Source organism: Centroberyx affinis, unplaced genomic scaffold (assembly GCF_046629955.1).
Source record: "Centroberyx affinis isolate AG114_WGS23_722 - 3 ecotype Tasmania unplaced genomic scaffold, CSIRO-AGI_Caff_v1 ptg003221l_1, whole genome shotgun sequence".
Lineage (NCBI taxonomy): Eukaryota > Metazoa > Chordata > Actinopteri > Beryciformes > Berycidae > Centroberyx > Centroberyx affinis.
Genome location: NW_027281256.1, coordinates 10,001 through 22,500, shown reverse-complemented (window position 1 = coordinate 22,500; position 12,500 = coordinate 10,001). Strand labels below are relative to the sequence as shown.

General features: G+C 39.8%; 1 protein-coding gene across 3 annotated transcripts in view; it reads right to left on the bottom strand.

Moving 5' to 3' along the window:
* Positions 1 to 786: 786 nt before the first annotated feature.
* Positions 787 to 12,500, bottom strand: part of LOC139660130 (kunitz-type protease inhibitor 2-like) — an 18,273-nt gene continuing 6,559 nt past the window's right edge. The window contains exons 4-13 of one of the 3 annotated variants that reach the window (XM_071538189.1): positions 11,787 to 11,822; positions 11,571 to 11,603; positions 11,392 to 11,424; positions 9,415 to 9,468; positions 8,046 to 8,207; positions 7,547 to 7,630; positions 6,360 to 6,530; positions 5,710 to 5,760; positions 5,473 to 5,581; positions 787 to 4,516 (exon numbers count right to left, since the gene is read on the bottom strand). In XM_071538189.1, coding sequence (XP_071394290.1) covers positions 4,426 to 4,516; positions 5,473 to 5,581; positions 5,710 to 5,760; positions 6,360 to 6,530; positions 7,547 to 7,630; positions 8,046 to 8,207; positions 9,415 to 9,468; positions 11,392 to 11,424; positions 11,571 to 11,603; positions 11,787 to 11,822 — 824 coding nt within the window. In that variant the 3' untranslated portion in view covers positions 787 to 4,425. The remainder of the gene's footprint in view (positions 4,517 to 5,472; positions 5,582 to 5,709; positions 5,761 to 6,359; positions 6,531 to 7,546; positions 7,631 to 8,045; positions 8,208 to 9,414; positions 9,469 to 11,391; positions 11,425 to 11,570; positions 11,604 to 11,786; positions 11,823 to 12,500) is intronic. The other 2 variants (XM_071538190.1, XM_071538191.1) reach the window with 2 other exon arrangements.

Here is a 12,500-nt window from a genome sequence, read left to right as displayed (position 1 = left end):
TTGATAACTGATTGAAAATGCATTTGTCCTGATCTGGAGAGGAGGATCAATATAAACTCTGGTCACTGCTGCCCCCTGCTGGCCACACGACAGATGACAGGCTGATCCACTCCATGTTAACATACTGTGAGCCTACAGCAGTATACCATCAAGCTCAAATCCTTTTCAGATCTTTCCAGATCACTGGAAATAAAGGAAATAAAAAAACACCACTAACCACTAATCCCTAACCCTAAATAAAAAAAAAATCATCAATTTTCCTGTTTATGTGATAAAACCCAAAGTAATAATCATGTTAAGAGCAAAAAGAACCATGAAGTTATAACTTCATGGTTCTTTCCAGGAATTCCCTTCCCTAATTACAGGGAAAACAGAGAAAGAGTTGAATGGTAGCTGGTGAGTTCCTCCAATTTCTTCTGTTGTTTCCAAGACAGAACCATGAAATTATGTAGCAGTTATATGGAAAATTAGAAATGAACTAAGATTAAGAATTCAACAAATAACTATATTATGTAATTATATGAATAATGACTTCTGATAATTGACCTCTGCCTATCATTTGTCCAGTAAATAGTAAACTCTTAGAAGTTTACAGTATCTGATGGACAGTTTCTACAGAGCTGCTGCTTCACTTCCTGCTTCTTTCAGGAAACAAAAACAAAATGAACAGTTCATTTCTAGGGAATTATTAGGAAACTGTGGGCCCAGAAAATAAAAGCAATACCAAAAAATATGTTTCATCTGAACAGACTGGGATTTGATCTGAATCACATGATTTCCCCTCAGTTTGAAGCAGAAGTGGATCCAGTTTTATTGTAAAAACACATGTAGAGCTACAGGTTAGATACACAGGGTACAGAATATAGTAATCCTGCTAAAAATCACAGTAAGACTTTACTTCACACACACACCTAAAATGCATATGGATATTCATCATTGGTCCTTACATAAAATAATTATGGCTATTAATACACAGAATCACACAGAAGGCTCTAGATCAATAACAGGCTGGGTATCTGAATTTCTGTCGATAATATTTCCAATATAAAACAGTTCTTGTCAACACCCTTCTATGTTGAAGAAGAACATATTTCATAACAGGTGAAATCATTTCTACATGCTCTTCCCTTTCCTCTACAGTTCAAGTCACTTTCTCACTATGAAATGCAGACAAATTAGAGATATGAGAGACATTTCATAGTTTTTCTATATACTCTTCGATTCCTTTCAATTAAAATCCATTCCCATATCAATATTTGGTTTCTTGTTGACATTCTTCTAACCGATACCCAGCTCTAATCAATAATCAGAGTGAATTACAGCCACGTTAGTTCAGTTTGTACTTGATTTCCCCCCCCCCATGTGAAAAAATATAATGATTAGTCAGTAATCAGAGCTTGTGAAGCTCCTGTACACTTCCAGTAAAGTCACTAAAATCATTGTTGAATTAAATGGAGACACAGAGGTGTTTGATAGTGCAAGTTAGAAGAGAAGATGTTTCACTCGTTTAAGGAAAAAAAAATCATCTAAAACTTTGTAATGTCATTTCCATTTAGACACTTAATCACACCTGAATGATCTACAGAATTACCTTTAATCACATGATGAAATCAAATGTAGGATTTTCTCTCAATATATCATAATTAAATGAATTGCTATAACAAACCAGTGAACTCCCAACCAGGGCAGGAAACTATTTTTTTCCATCTACAAGCAGCAGTGGATGGTGTTTCCACATGTTGTCTTTCTTGTGTTCAGAATAGGGCTGAATACTTAATCGAAATTTTATTAAAATTGCAATATGGCCTACTGCAATTTTCAAATCGCAGGAGGCGCAATATTTGTTAAAGGTGAAATGTGTGCATATGAAGAAATCCTACAGATATTATCTTCCTATGATATGTGTATGTTTTCAATTGCTATGCAAGTACAGTGATTCTACCGGCACCCTTCCCCTGAATATAAAGTATAAGTATAAAATAAAATAAACGCAGTTATACAGTAGATAGTGCACATTCTACATTCCCTTCATTATCTGACGCAGTGGTTCTCAACCTGCAGGGCGAGCTGAACTCAGGTTTGCTCTGAGGTTTTTAAGTAAAAAAACATATTGACAAAAAATATTAAATTTGCCCCGTTCAAATTTTGTTTAATGAACTTACGATCAAACTTATTCCTCCAAATCAAAGTACACTGGAACTTTTAGTCCAGCAGCTTGTTGTGTTTGCTTTAGTTTTGTGACATTTTCAGCTAGACAATAACTTCCTGTGCTAGCATGCGTTCACACCGCACAACTCCAGAAATCTCTCCCTGGCAGTCTGAGCAACGCTGGCCGTGTCTGTTCTTGGGGATAATACTAAGCTCTGATGTCATTTTACTGAGTGTTTTCTGTTTACCTTTGATTAATTGCTACCTAATTAGCATTAGCTAGCTAGCTATGTTATCACCAAAACAACGGAACATTGTGAAAGGCAAGACCAGAGCGGTGAAGAATCCATGACTTGTCTGTTCCAAACGCTACACAGATGCATCAGATCCTCTGGCCCCGCCCACAGGTCAGAATCAACCAAGCTGCCCGCGGTGTGAAGGGCAGGGCGACACCAGTGTTGTTGCTAGCTGTCTGAACACAAGCAGCAGAGTGAAAACAGAGTTGCTTTGCCTCGGTACCGACCAAGCTGAGAACCACTGATGTGACGTCAAACTGACCCGAGTTTCTTCAGCAGGAAACTCAGATCATGTCAACAACTAAAACCTGAAACAACAGAGAAGTCTTCAACAGAAAGAGCTCAGCTCAGCTCAGACCCTGGACCCAGACCAGACAGACAGCCTGCCTGCCAACATGTGAGAAGCCTTGTGGTTTTAAATCTAGATTATTATGTTGTCTGCTTAAAGGAACAGTTCACCCAAAAATGAAAATCCTGTCATCATCTCCTCCCCCTCATGCCAGTTGAAACACAGGTGAAGTTTGTCCATATAACACACAGGGAGGCTGCAGCACAACTCCATAGCAGCCTTCTCCAAAACAACTGAAGTCAGTGGGGACCAGTTCTTCAGAGTTCCACAAAGACCTACAGTATATTTACACCATCATTTAGTGAAATCTGAACTACAGCTGATTGATTTGCAACAAATAATGGTGTATAGGTCTTTCTATTCACAGTGTGATTGTTTGGCTGTTTTTGTTTTGGAGCTCTAAAGAACAGGTCCCCATTGACTTCAGTTGTTTTGGAGAAGGCTGCTACCAAGTTGTGCTGCAGCCTCCCTGTGTGTTATATGGACTAACACATTTCACCTGTGTTTCATTTGGCATGAGGGAGTAGATGACAGAATTTTCATTTTTGGGTGAACTATTCCTTTAAATACCAAGCCCTGGGATACATCATCTATGTGGATCAGAGCTGGCATGGCTAACACAACAAGCTAGAGTCCTAGTTTACCTCCAAGTAGGGGACAATGTCAATGTCAATTCGCTGTGTGGCTTTGACATAAAATGTCCAGTGACTAAGATGAAGTCACATGATCAGTAGCTGATGTATTCCAGTCTAACCAGGGGGTTGTAGGGAGGTGAAGCGCTTGTTTTATTGCAACTTTTCCCTGAAATACGGTAATAATGACTTTCACCCTCCCTCAGATTTCCTCCTGCGTTCTGTTCCCATTAGACATCACTCTGTCACAAACATCCGTCAGTCTGTCCCTGCGTTCACGTGGGAGAATCCGACTTCCCAGTCGGCTGCGAAACAGCGCTGCATTCACATGCTATTTTGGACACGGACAGCTTAATAAGCTAATTTAATGAACTTCATTTAAATAAATGTCAGTTGTGCTGGTTAGTCTGGCTAACTACAAACCTGTAATGAACATGCATGTAGGGAACTGTTTTCTTACCATTGACTGACACAAAACATGTTGAGAAGATTAAAAATTATCATGGTGTCATAACTCAGAAACTCAGGTAATAAAGTTTTCTAATCCTAATAATCATTTGACCAGGCCTGATGTTTACAATAGTCAGAGTGACAGTGTAAGCTAGCTAGAGTTACCCAATACATCTCAGACACTTAAAGCAAAAATCCACCCAAAAACTAGAATTCACATGAGTTATTCCTACGATCTTCCACCATATAATCAAGCCCTAGTACACTGTAATGAATGCTTTCATTGACATGTTAGACCTTACATTCTTAAACTATTGGTTTGGAAGCCTGATGGGTCCCAACAAGGCAAGACTGTGTTTTCCTGAGGTCGGGCCCTTGGGTGAGAGAACATGTTTTTTATTTGGGTTCTAGAACAGAACAAGTTTAAGAACCACCACCTTAGACCATAAATCACAGGAATAACATCTTTTAAATCTGTTTTAGGGTGGAGTCTCCCTTTAAAAACCCCCCAGGACCCTCTGCAGGCCCCGGGGGAAGCCGAGGCCTCGCCTCAGATCTTGTCCGCCTTGGGGCTCCCCGGGGCGGACACAGACTCCACTGAGGACTGCTCATCTGGATCTGGAAGCAACTCCTCCTTGTCACTGAGAGAGGGAGAGGAGGACAGAAAAATGCATGAAAAATAAATTCAATCTTGAATGCGTTGTGTATAATACAAGGAATTGCTAAGTGGTTTTCTAATTTACCACCTGGTTTATCTGGCTACATGCAATTTTTATTTTTCAGATATAAAATAAGTCAGAATTAAAGAAGCAAGTAAGAACTACTGCTATTCTATATTTATGTGCTACCTCTTGGTGAAACTGTCCATAAATTTGGCATCCACTTTCAATGCTATGCTGACGACACTCAACTCTATATACACATTAAACTGAATGGCTGCTCCCACTTCCTGAACTTGGAGGCGTGCTTATCCGAAGTCAAACGTTGGATGGCTCTAACCCTCCTGCTCCTCACATAACAGAGATGTTGGTTACCGGACCAGCTACACAGTTTGTAGTGTTTGAGAACGCTACTCTAAATTTTGATAAATTTGCATCATTTCAGAGAGTCCCACTTTCAAAAATCTCTGCGTTACGTTCGATCCCTCTCCCTGTCATTCGAGTCGCACGTCAACGATATTACTACATTTGTGTTTTCCATCTTTGCAATATCACCAAAGGTAGACCTATACTAACAATGGCAGATGCGGAAACCTTGCGTACGTGATTTGTATTTGGATTACTGCAAAATCCTGTTTTCCACTTTACCTGACGCAAGCATCAAAAATCTTCAGCTCGTACAAAATTCTGCTGCCAGAATCTTCACCAAAACAAGAAAATTTGATCACATAACGACTAGGAGGGTTAGGTTGGGGGGTGTCACTTTTATTTATCGTTTAATAATGTGGGCGTTGTGAAGCTCTTTCAGACTGGATCTGTGATTAAGGGCTAGTCAGTCAAGCTAATGTTATCTGATAGCAGATGGTCATCAGGGCAGTTTGTTGCATCGTAGTGTGATATTTATTTCTGTTATTTGTTATTTTAGTAGTTAATATTACCTGATAGAAGAAGGCCGTCGGGTCAGTTTGTTGCGTCTCATTGTGATGATGACGAGGACCGTCAGCAGCAGGGCGGAGATCACAACCAGGGTGCCAACGAGGAAGACGGCTGGAGGAGAGGAGAGACATTAGAAAGATGAAGATCAGGAGGTCGATTTAGCTGGTCCGCTGCTCTCTGATAAGCACTGGAAACTGAACTGAAGTGATGGTTCATTTCAGTGTGAAGTGTAAACTGACCTGGAATCCAGCGGTCACGAGCTTTACCACGACCTCGCCCCTCAAACCAACCTGAAGGAGAACAGCAGCAGTTAGGACAGGAGAGACAGAGAGAGAGAGATAGACAGAGAGAGAGAGTGAGAGAGAGAGAGAGACAGACAGAGAGAGAGAGTTAGAGAGAGAGAGAGAGACAGAGAGAGAGACAGACAGGTCTATCTATGCACAGATCGGAATAGAAATGATTCCAAAATCAGATATCCACCATTAAAAAAAATTATGACATGCACTCTCCCATATTGTCTGCTGGCATGTCAGTCACATTATGTGTTAGCATTGAAGTCAGGAGTCAACTCAAGACATTTGCTTATAAAATAATTTATTTTTTGAGGACAGAGTCGGTTATGTTTTTAAATTATTGCCTACTGAAATTGATGTAACATTTTTTCCAAAATGGATATAGAGCATTTGAAACCCTTCAAATGCTTTCCATGATGACCCAAGACTGATATAGTCAATAACTATAAAAAACCTTTATATTCATAAAAATCTATACTGGGAGCTGCCCAGTACAACCAGTCTTCTACTGTTGGACTTAAAGAAAGAAATTCTATATAGAATATTTCCAACTAGTAAAATATTAAAGTAAAAACGTATATCATAATTCTCTTCACCTTCAGTACTGCTGCAGCGGGCCATACACTCCTCCATGGTGCCGTAGCGGTTGTTGTTGCCGCGGCAACCGCCATAGATGAATGACTGGCAGGTTCCGGAGCTGGGCTCGAAGTAAAACATGGGGAAGGCGGCGCGGCAGGGACCGGGATCTGAGGACATGGTGCACTGCTCTGATAGTGGAGAGAGGAAACGGTTAGTCATCCTACACTCTACAATATTTAGGTATTCACAGCATAGCTGGGAATTCAAATTGGGACCCATAAGGTCCGTCTGGGTAGATTTTCCGCCATCTTGGAAATTTTGAATAACCTTTGACAATCTTCTCCTCCTGAACCGTTAAGTCCAAATGACACCAAATTTGGTATGCATGGTCCATGGACATGCCCAAACAAAAATACAACTTTTCGTAACGATCGGGTCAAAAATGGCGGAGTTATTAGCCAATCAGTTTCTGACAAAATTCAATCTATCACAACTCCACTTTACAGTGGCCTATGACCTTGAACCTTGGTGGGCACATTAGTGACAAAGTGACAAAATTAGTTGTGCTAAGCTAACCGCTAACGCTAGAAATCACACATTAACAGCATCTACTCATAAACGGTGACTCGCATTCACTTCCGGTCTTGAGTGATTTTCAGAGGCAGTCGCGTGCTGTGAATACCTTTCGAGGCTGCTTGTAGCTTTAATTGACAATTTTTTTTGTCCTATTTTGTTTCCATCTGCTTCTCTGTCTTCCAGGCAGGCTTTCCCACCCTCAGTATGACCTAAATCAAATATGGCCACTGTGTAAATAAAGCAAATAGGTCCAAAACCCAGAGTGAGCGTCCTAAAACACAGTTATTATGCCACGACGAAATCAGGGGAGGCACTGTGTCGTCCGTCATGCTGCAATGTTTGTTTAATAGTCTGTATGTCACGCAGAATATCTCGGACACCACTGATTGAATTTTCATGAAACATGGCGGAAAGACAGAAGTCTCATTGCTCCGTTCAGACATTTTTAAAATTGCACTGATTGACCGAAGGGGGGCGCTACAGTGTTTGTTTACTTGTCTGTACGTCAATCAAGAAAAATAAGATTACATATTTATATATATTACTTATTGCCCCATTACACCATGACTAACCCTAACCCTACCTGTTTAAGTTATATTAGATGAGTTTCATCTCTATATGCTTTTACCTTTGTACTCTTTAGAAACCTGATCTTCAGTGATGGAGCTTGGAGTTTCAGCTGGAGCTCTCCTGAAGGAGGGAACCACTGTGACTGGAGGAGGAGAGGAGAGGAAGAGATGAGGAGAGGAGAGGCGAGGAGGAGAGGAGGAGGAGAGAGGAGAGGAGAGGAGAGGAGGAGAGGAGGAGGAGAGGGGGAGGAGAGGAGGAGGAGAGAGGAGAGGGAGGAGAGGAGAGGAGAGGAGGTCAAACTTTTTCAGGATCTTGCCTTTGATTTTATACAGCTGACATGATGAAGAGAAAGGATAAAAAAAAAAGAAAAAAGATAAAGAAAAAAGAAAGGATAAAAGAAAGAAACAGAGGTAGAGAGAGATGTACCACCTATATAGGCAACAGGGCAGATGAATAGAAAAAGATGCAGACAGAAAAAGAGAGACAGCTAGAGCGAGACACAAAGAGAGAGAGACCGATAGAGAGACAGACAGGTGCTAAACTGTAAGTCACCTCACCTGTACACGCGGCCATGCAGCTCTCCTCGGTATGGTAGTTGTTCTTGTTGCCTTGGCAACCGCCATAGATGAATGCTTTGCAGGTGCGCGTCTCGCTGTCGTAGTGCCACTGCAGCAAAGAGGCTCGGCATGGACCCACCTTGGGCTCCGCCTCGCAGCGCTCTGATTGGACGACAGGACACGGTCAACACATTTGACTGGTTGTTGCAGGCGGTCATCAACAAACCACCATGCTGCTTACAGTTCATATCGCTGGTATATTTTCATAGTGAACCCATTTTTCCATTCATTTTCTCTTTGTCTCTGCTGTTATTTTACACGCTCTCATGATGATTTTGATTCAATTTCACTTTTACTTACCATTTCAATGTCAAACTACTTCAAGTTTCTATTCGTATCTCCTTTACATAATGCTTTCATGGTGGGAAAACGGATTTCTCTCACTTTTGGTACACGGAGCTCATTATTTGCATTTTAAAGACACTGTGCTCGTTTCATGAAATTTTGGAGACTGGATTCTCTTTTTCAGTGGTTATGGGGAACGAATCTTCATCCTCCGCACATTAGACATCAGGTGTTCCCCAAGGTTCGATTTTAGGTTCCTTATTGTTCTCTTGTCAACCTATATGCTTCTTTTTGGTCACATTACTAGCAAACACAATATATCCCTCCACACCTATGCAGACGACACACATCTATACGTTCTCAAAAAAAAAAAGAAAGAACCAGCTAATGAAACAGCAGAGGCATGAAACTGGCCTGGCGATTCCTTCAGATTTAAGGTTCCAAATGAACGCTAATGCTGAGTGAAATGATCTGATAATCCACCTGCACCAAACATGTAATCAGAGTAAAAGATGATAGGAATGTTTTAGACTTTCCCCGAAACTTAAGTTTGTAAGTGGATGAACATGCTCAGAAAGAATTATTTATTCAGACCAAAGAAAGTCAGTTTAAGTGTTTACATGGCTGTTAACTACAAATATTCTCCTACTGAATGGATTTTCAAAGGTTTATACCAGCCCTAATCCATATTCAATGTTCTCCTAATGAACAGATTATCCATTTTTCAATATTATCCTATCAAAAATGTTACTGAAGGTTTATACCTCTTTCAACATTCTCCCATTGAACAGATTACCCCCATTCATTATTTTCCTAATAAACAGATTATCCAGTTTCAACAATCTCCTACTGAATGGACTATCAACTTTCAATATTCTTTAATGGATTGTTTGAGGCGTTTCTGATCTATTGTGATCATCGGTGGAATATCAGCCTCCATGTAAACCAGCTGCTGCCTGGGATGATGGGAGCGCTTCTGTATAATTTAACAGAAAGTTAAAGTTTATAAAAGGTTGTCACGTACCGGCGAAGTCAGTGGCGGACATTTCTGGAAGGGAGGCTGGAGGACTGGAAGGCACTGGTGAGAGAGAGAGAGAGAGAGAGAGAGAGAGAGAGAGAGAGAAGAGAGAGAAGAGAAGAGAAGAGAAGATCTTATGTTCTGAGTCACACTCAAACACCAATAATAACTTTTTCTATCAGTCAGCTATGCCCCCCCCCCCCCCACCCCCCCACACACACACACACATTAACACGTTCCCACACATTCACAGACACACACAGACATTGTGCTGTTTATTTATGGTGGGAATATGACCTTATCCTGACAGCTTGTTATCACATACACACAGACTGGGCAAGGCAGAGTCACACACACACACACACACACACACACACACACACACACACAAGAAAATCCTCACATATTCTCAGGACTGAGAGACTTAATTAAAAACCTTTCTTTCTTTCTTTCTTTCGTTCTTTCTTTCTTTCTTTCCTCCCTTCCTCCCTTCCTCCCTTCCTTCCATCCATCAGACTGTCGATCCTCTTTCAAAAACACAAAGAAACCCCTAAAAACTAACTGGTTCTTAGTTATTTCCACCAGGGAATTGTTTACATTTTGTATTTCTATACTACATATGTTCCCTCTTCAGGCCATTTAACAGCAGTAGTTACTAGCTGAGGCCTGGAGGCTGAATAATGTTCATCGTGTCCCAAGAGGAGAACAAAAGATCACAAAAAAAAAAAACATGAGGATTTTATCCAAAAATACTGAACTCACCCACTGAGCTATACAGGGGATGTGGTGGAGGAAACCACAGTGTCAGAGCGGTGTATTATACAACACACACACACACACACACACACACACACACACACACACACACACAGCCATTGATCAAGAGCAAGAAACAGTGAAACACAGGAATGTGACAGCAGGAATGTGGATCTGCTGATTTACGTCACCACACACCCACACACCCACACACACACACCCACACACACACACACAGACACACACACACACTTATATTTCTATTATCATACTTATCTAAACATTCCACTGCCTTCTATTCATTCCTCACCTCTTAACCAATAAAACACCCAACATTAACCTTCACCCATCCATAACTCAAACCCTTCACCATACAACGCCCCCTTTCACCGTGTGTGTGTGTGTGTGTGTGCGCGTGTGCGTGTGTGTGTGTGCGTGCGTGGGAAGGATAAAAGACAATACACACACACTATCAGTATTTATGAAACACACAACAAAAGAGAGACATTAGTCAGATGTGTGTGATCTTCACCTCACCATCTCACTGTATCAACGATCATCAGTGACCTGGCAGAATATTTCATCATATTCTGTCTGGAACATATTTATTCCAGTGATAATGTTAGAACTATTTGTATAGAAGACTTTCAGGTGATGTCACCGCCCCCCCCCGGCGGCCATCTTGGAGGTCCTCAGCTCTGTGAACAGCTGACTGTGTTTCTGTCGTCTCAACAGAATTGAACAGACGGTTAATTTCTGTCTGTTTCTGACTGAACTGATCATTTCATCACTGATCCATCTGATTGATTCAATAAGTTAATATTTTATTTAATGTTGTATTTATGCATAACTTTGCTGCGTTGAATAATAAGAGCTGAATAATGAGAGAAAATAGCTGTAGTGTTTGTGATAGATAGATGGTAGATAGATAGATGGATAAATTTGTCAAATGTATGAAAGTACATTTTTTATCATGTGCCAATTAATGTTAATTTGTTAATTAATTACATTATATGTAGCAGTAATATATGTGGTTATATGAGGAAAGACAGGGTTAATTAATGTTATTTAGTGATATTAGTGTTGTAAGTGGTTGTAAGGGATCATAAAAGTAAAGATACTGCTAATTAATCTTAATTAGTTCATTAGTAATGTATATGGTAGCGTCATAAGTGGTTAAAAGGGATTATATGAATAAAGATAATGTAAATATAGCTGTGTTTTTACCTGTCTCCTCAGCAGGTACGCTGCCTGCAGTAGCTGGTTTAGGATCAGTAATGTTAATTAGTACTGTGACATTATTTAAGTAATTCTATCCATAAAAATAGTAATTCATGTAATTTAGTATTGTAACGTTATTTAGTATTCATATGAGTAAAGATAATATAAATATAGCTGTGTTTTACCTGTCTCCTCCACAGGAACAGCGTTTGTAGTGGCTGGTTTAGGATCAGTAATGTAAATTAGCATTGTAGCATTATCAATGAGATGTTATAGTTGTGTTTGTGCCTGTCTGCTCAGCAGGTAAAGCATGTGTAGCAGCTGCTTTAGAGTCAGTAATGTTAAACAGTGTTACTGAAGGTGTTTTATAAGATGTGGTGTAAATACAGTTGTGTTTTTACCTGTCTTCTCAGCAGGTTCGTCTTCCTCTGCAGCAGCTGGTCCAGAATCAGTAATGTTAATTAGTATTGTAGCATTATTAAGTAATTCTATCTGTAAATATAATTGCATTTTCACTTGTTTCTTCAGCAGCGACAGTGTCTGGTTTAGACTCAGTAATGTAACGTCCTGCTGCACTGTTATTTAAATATGTATATGAGCAGAGGTGGAAAGTAACTAAGTACATTTACTCGAATACTGTACTTAAGCAATTTTGAGGTACTTGTACTTTACTTGAGTATTACCATTTTATGCTACTTTATACTTCTACTCCACTACATTTCAGAGGGAAATATTGTACTTTTTTCTCCACTACCTTTATCTGATAACTTAAGTTACTAGTTACTTTGCAGATTCAGATTATTAATACAAAATATAATAAACTAATAAATTGTGATGTATTATTATAGATTACTGTAAGCTACCCAGCAGTATATAAAGTAGTGGAAATCACCCCCCCTTTTCCAGCTGCAACATTAAAGTGATGCTTACACATTAATGCATCAATAATTATAATTCAATAATATAATATATACTGTATTTTGATGCTAATACTTTTGTACTTTTACTTAAGTAACATTTTGAATGCAGGACTTTTACTTGTAACAGAGTATTTTTATACTGTGGTATTTCTACTTTTACTTCAGTAAAAGATCTGAGTACTTCTTCCACCACTG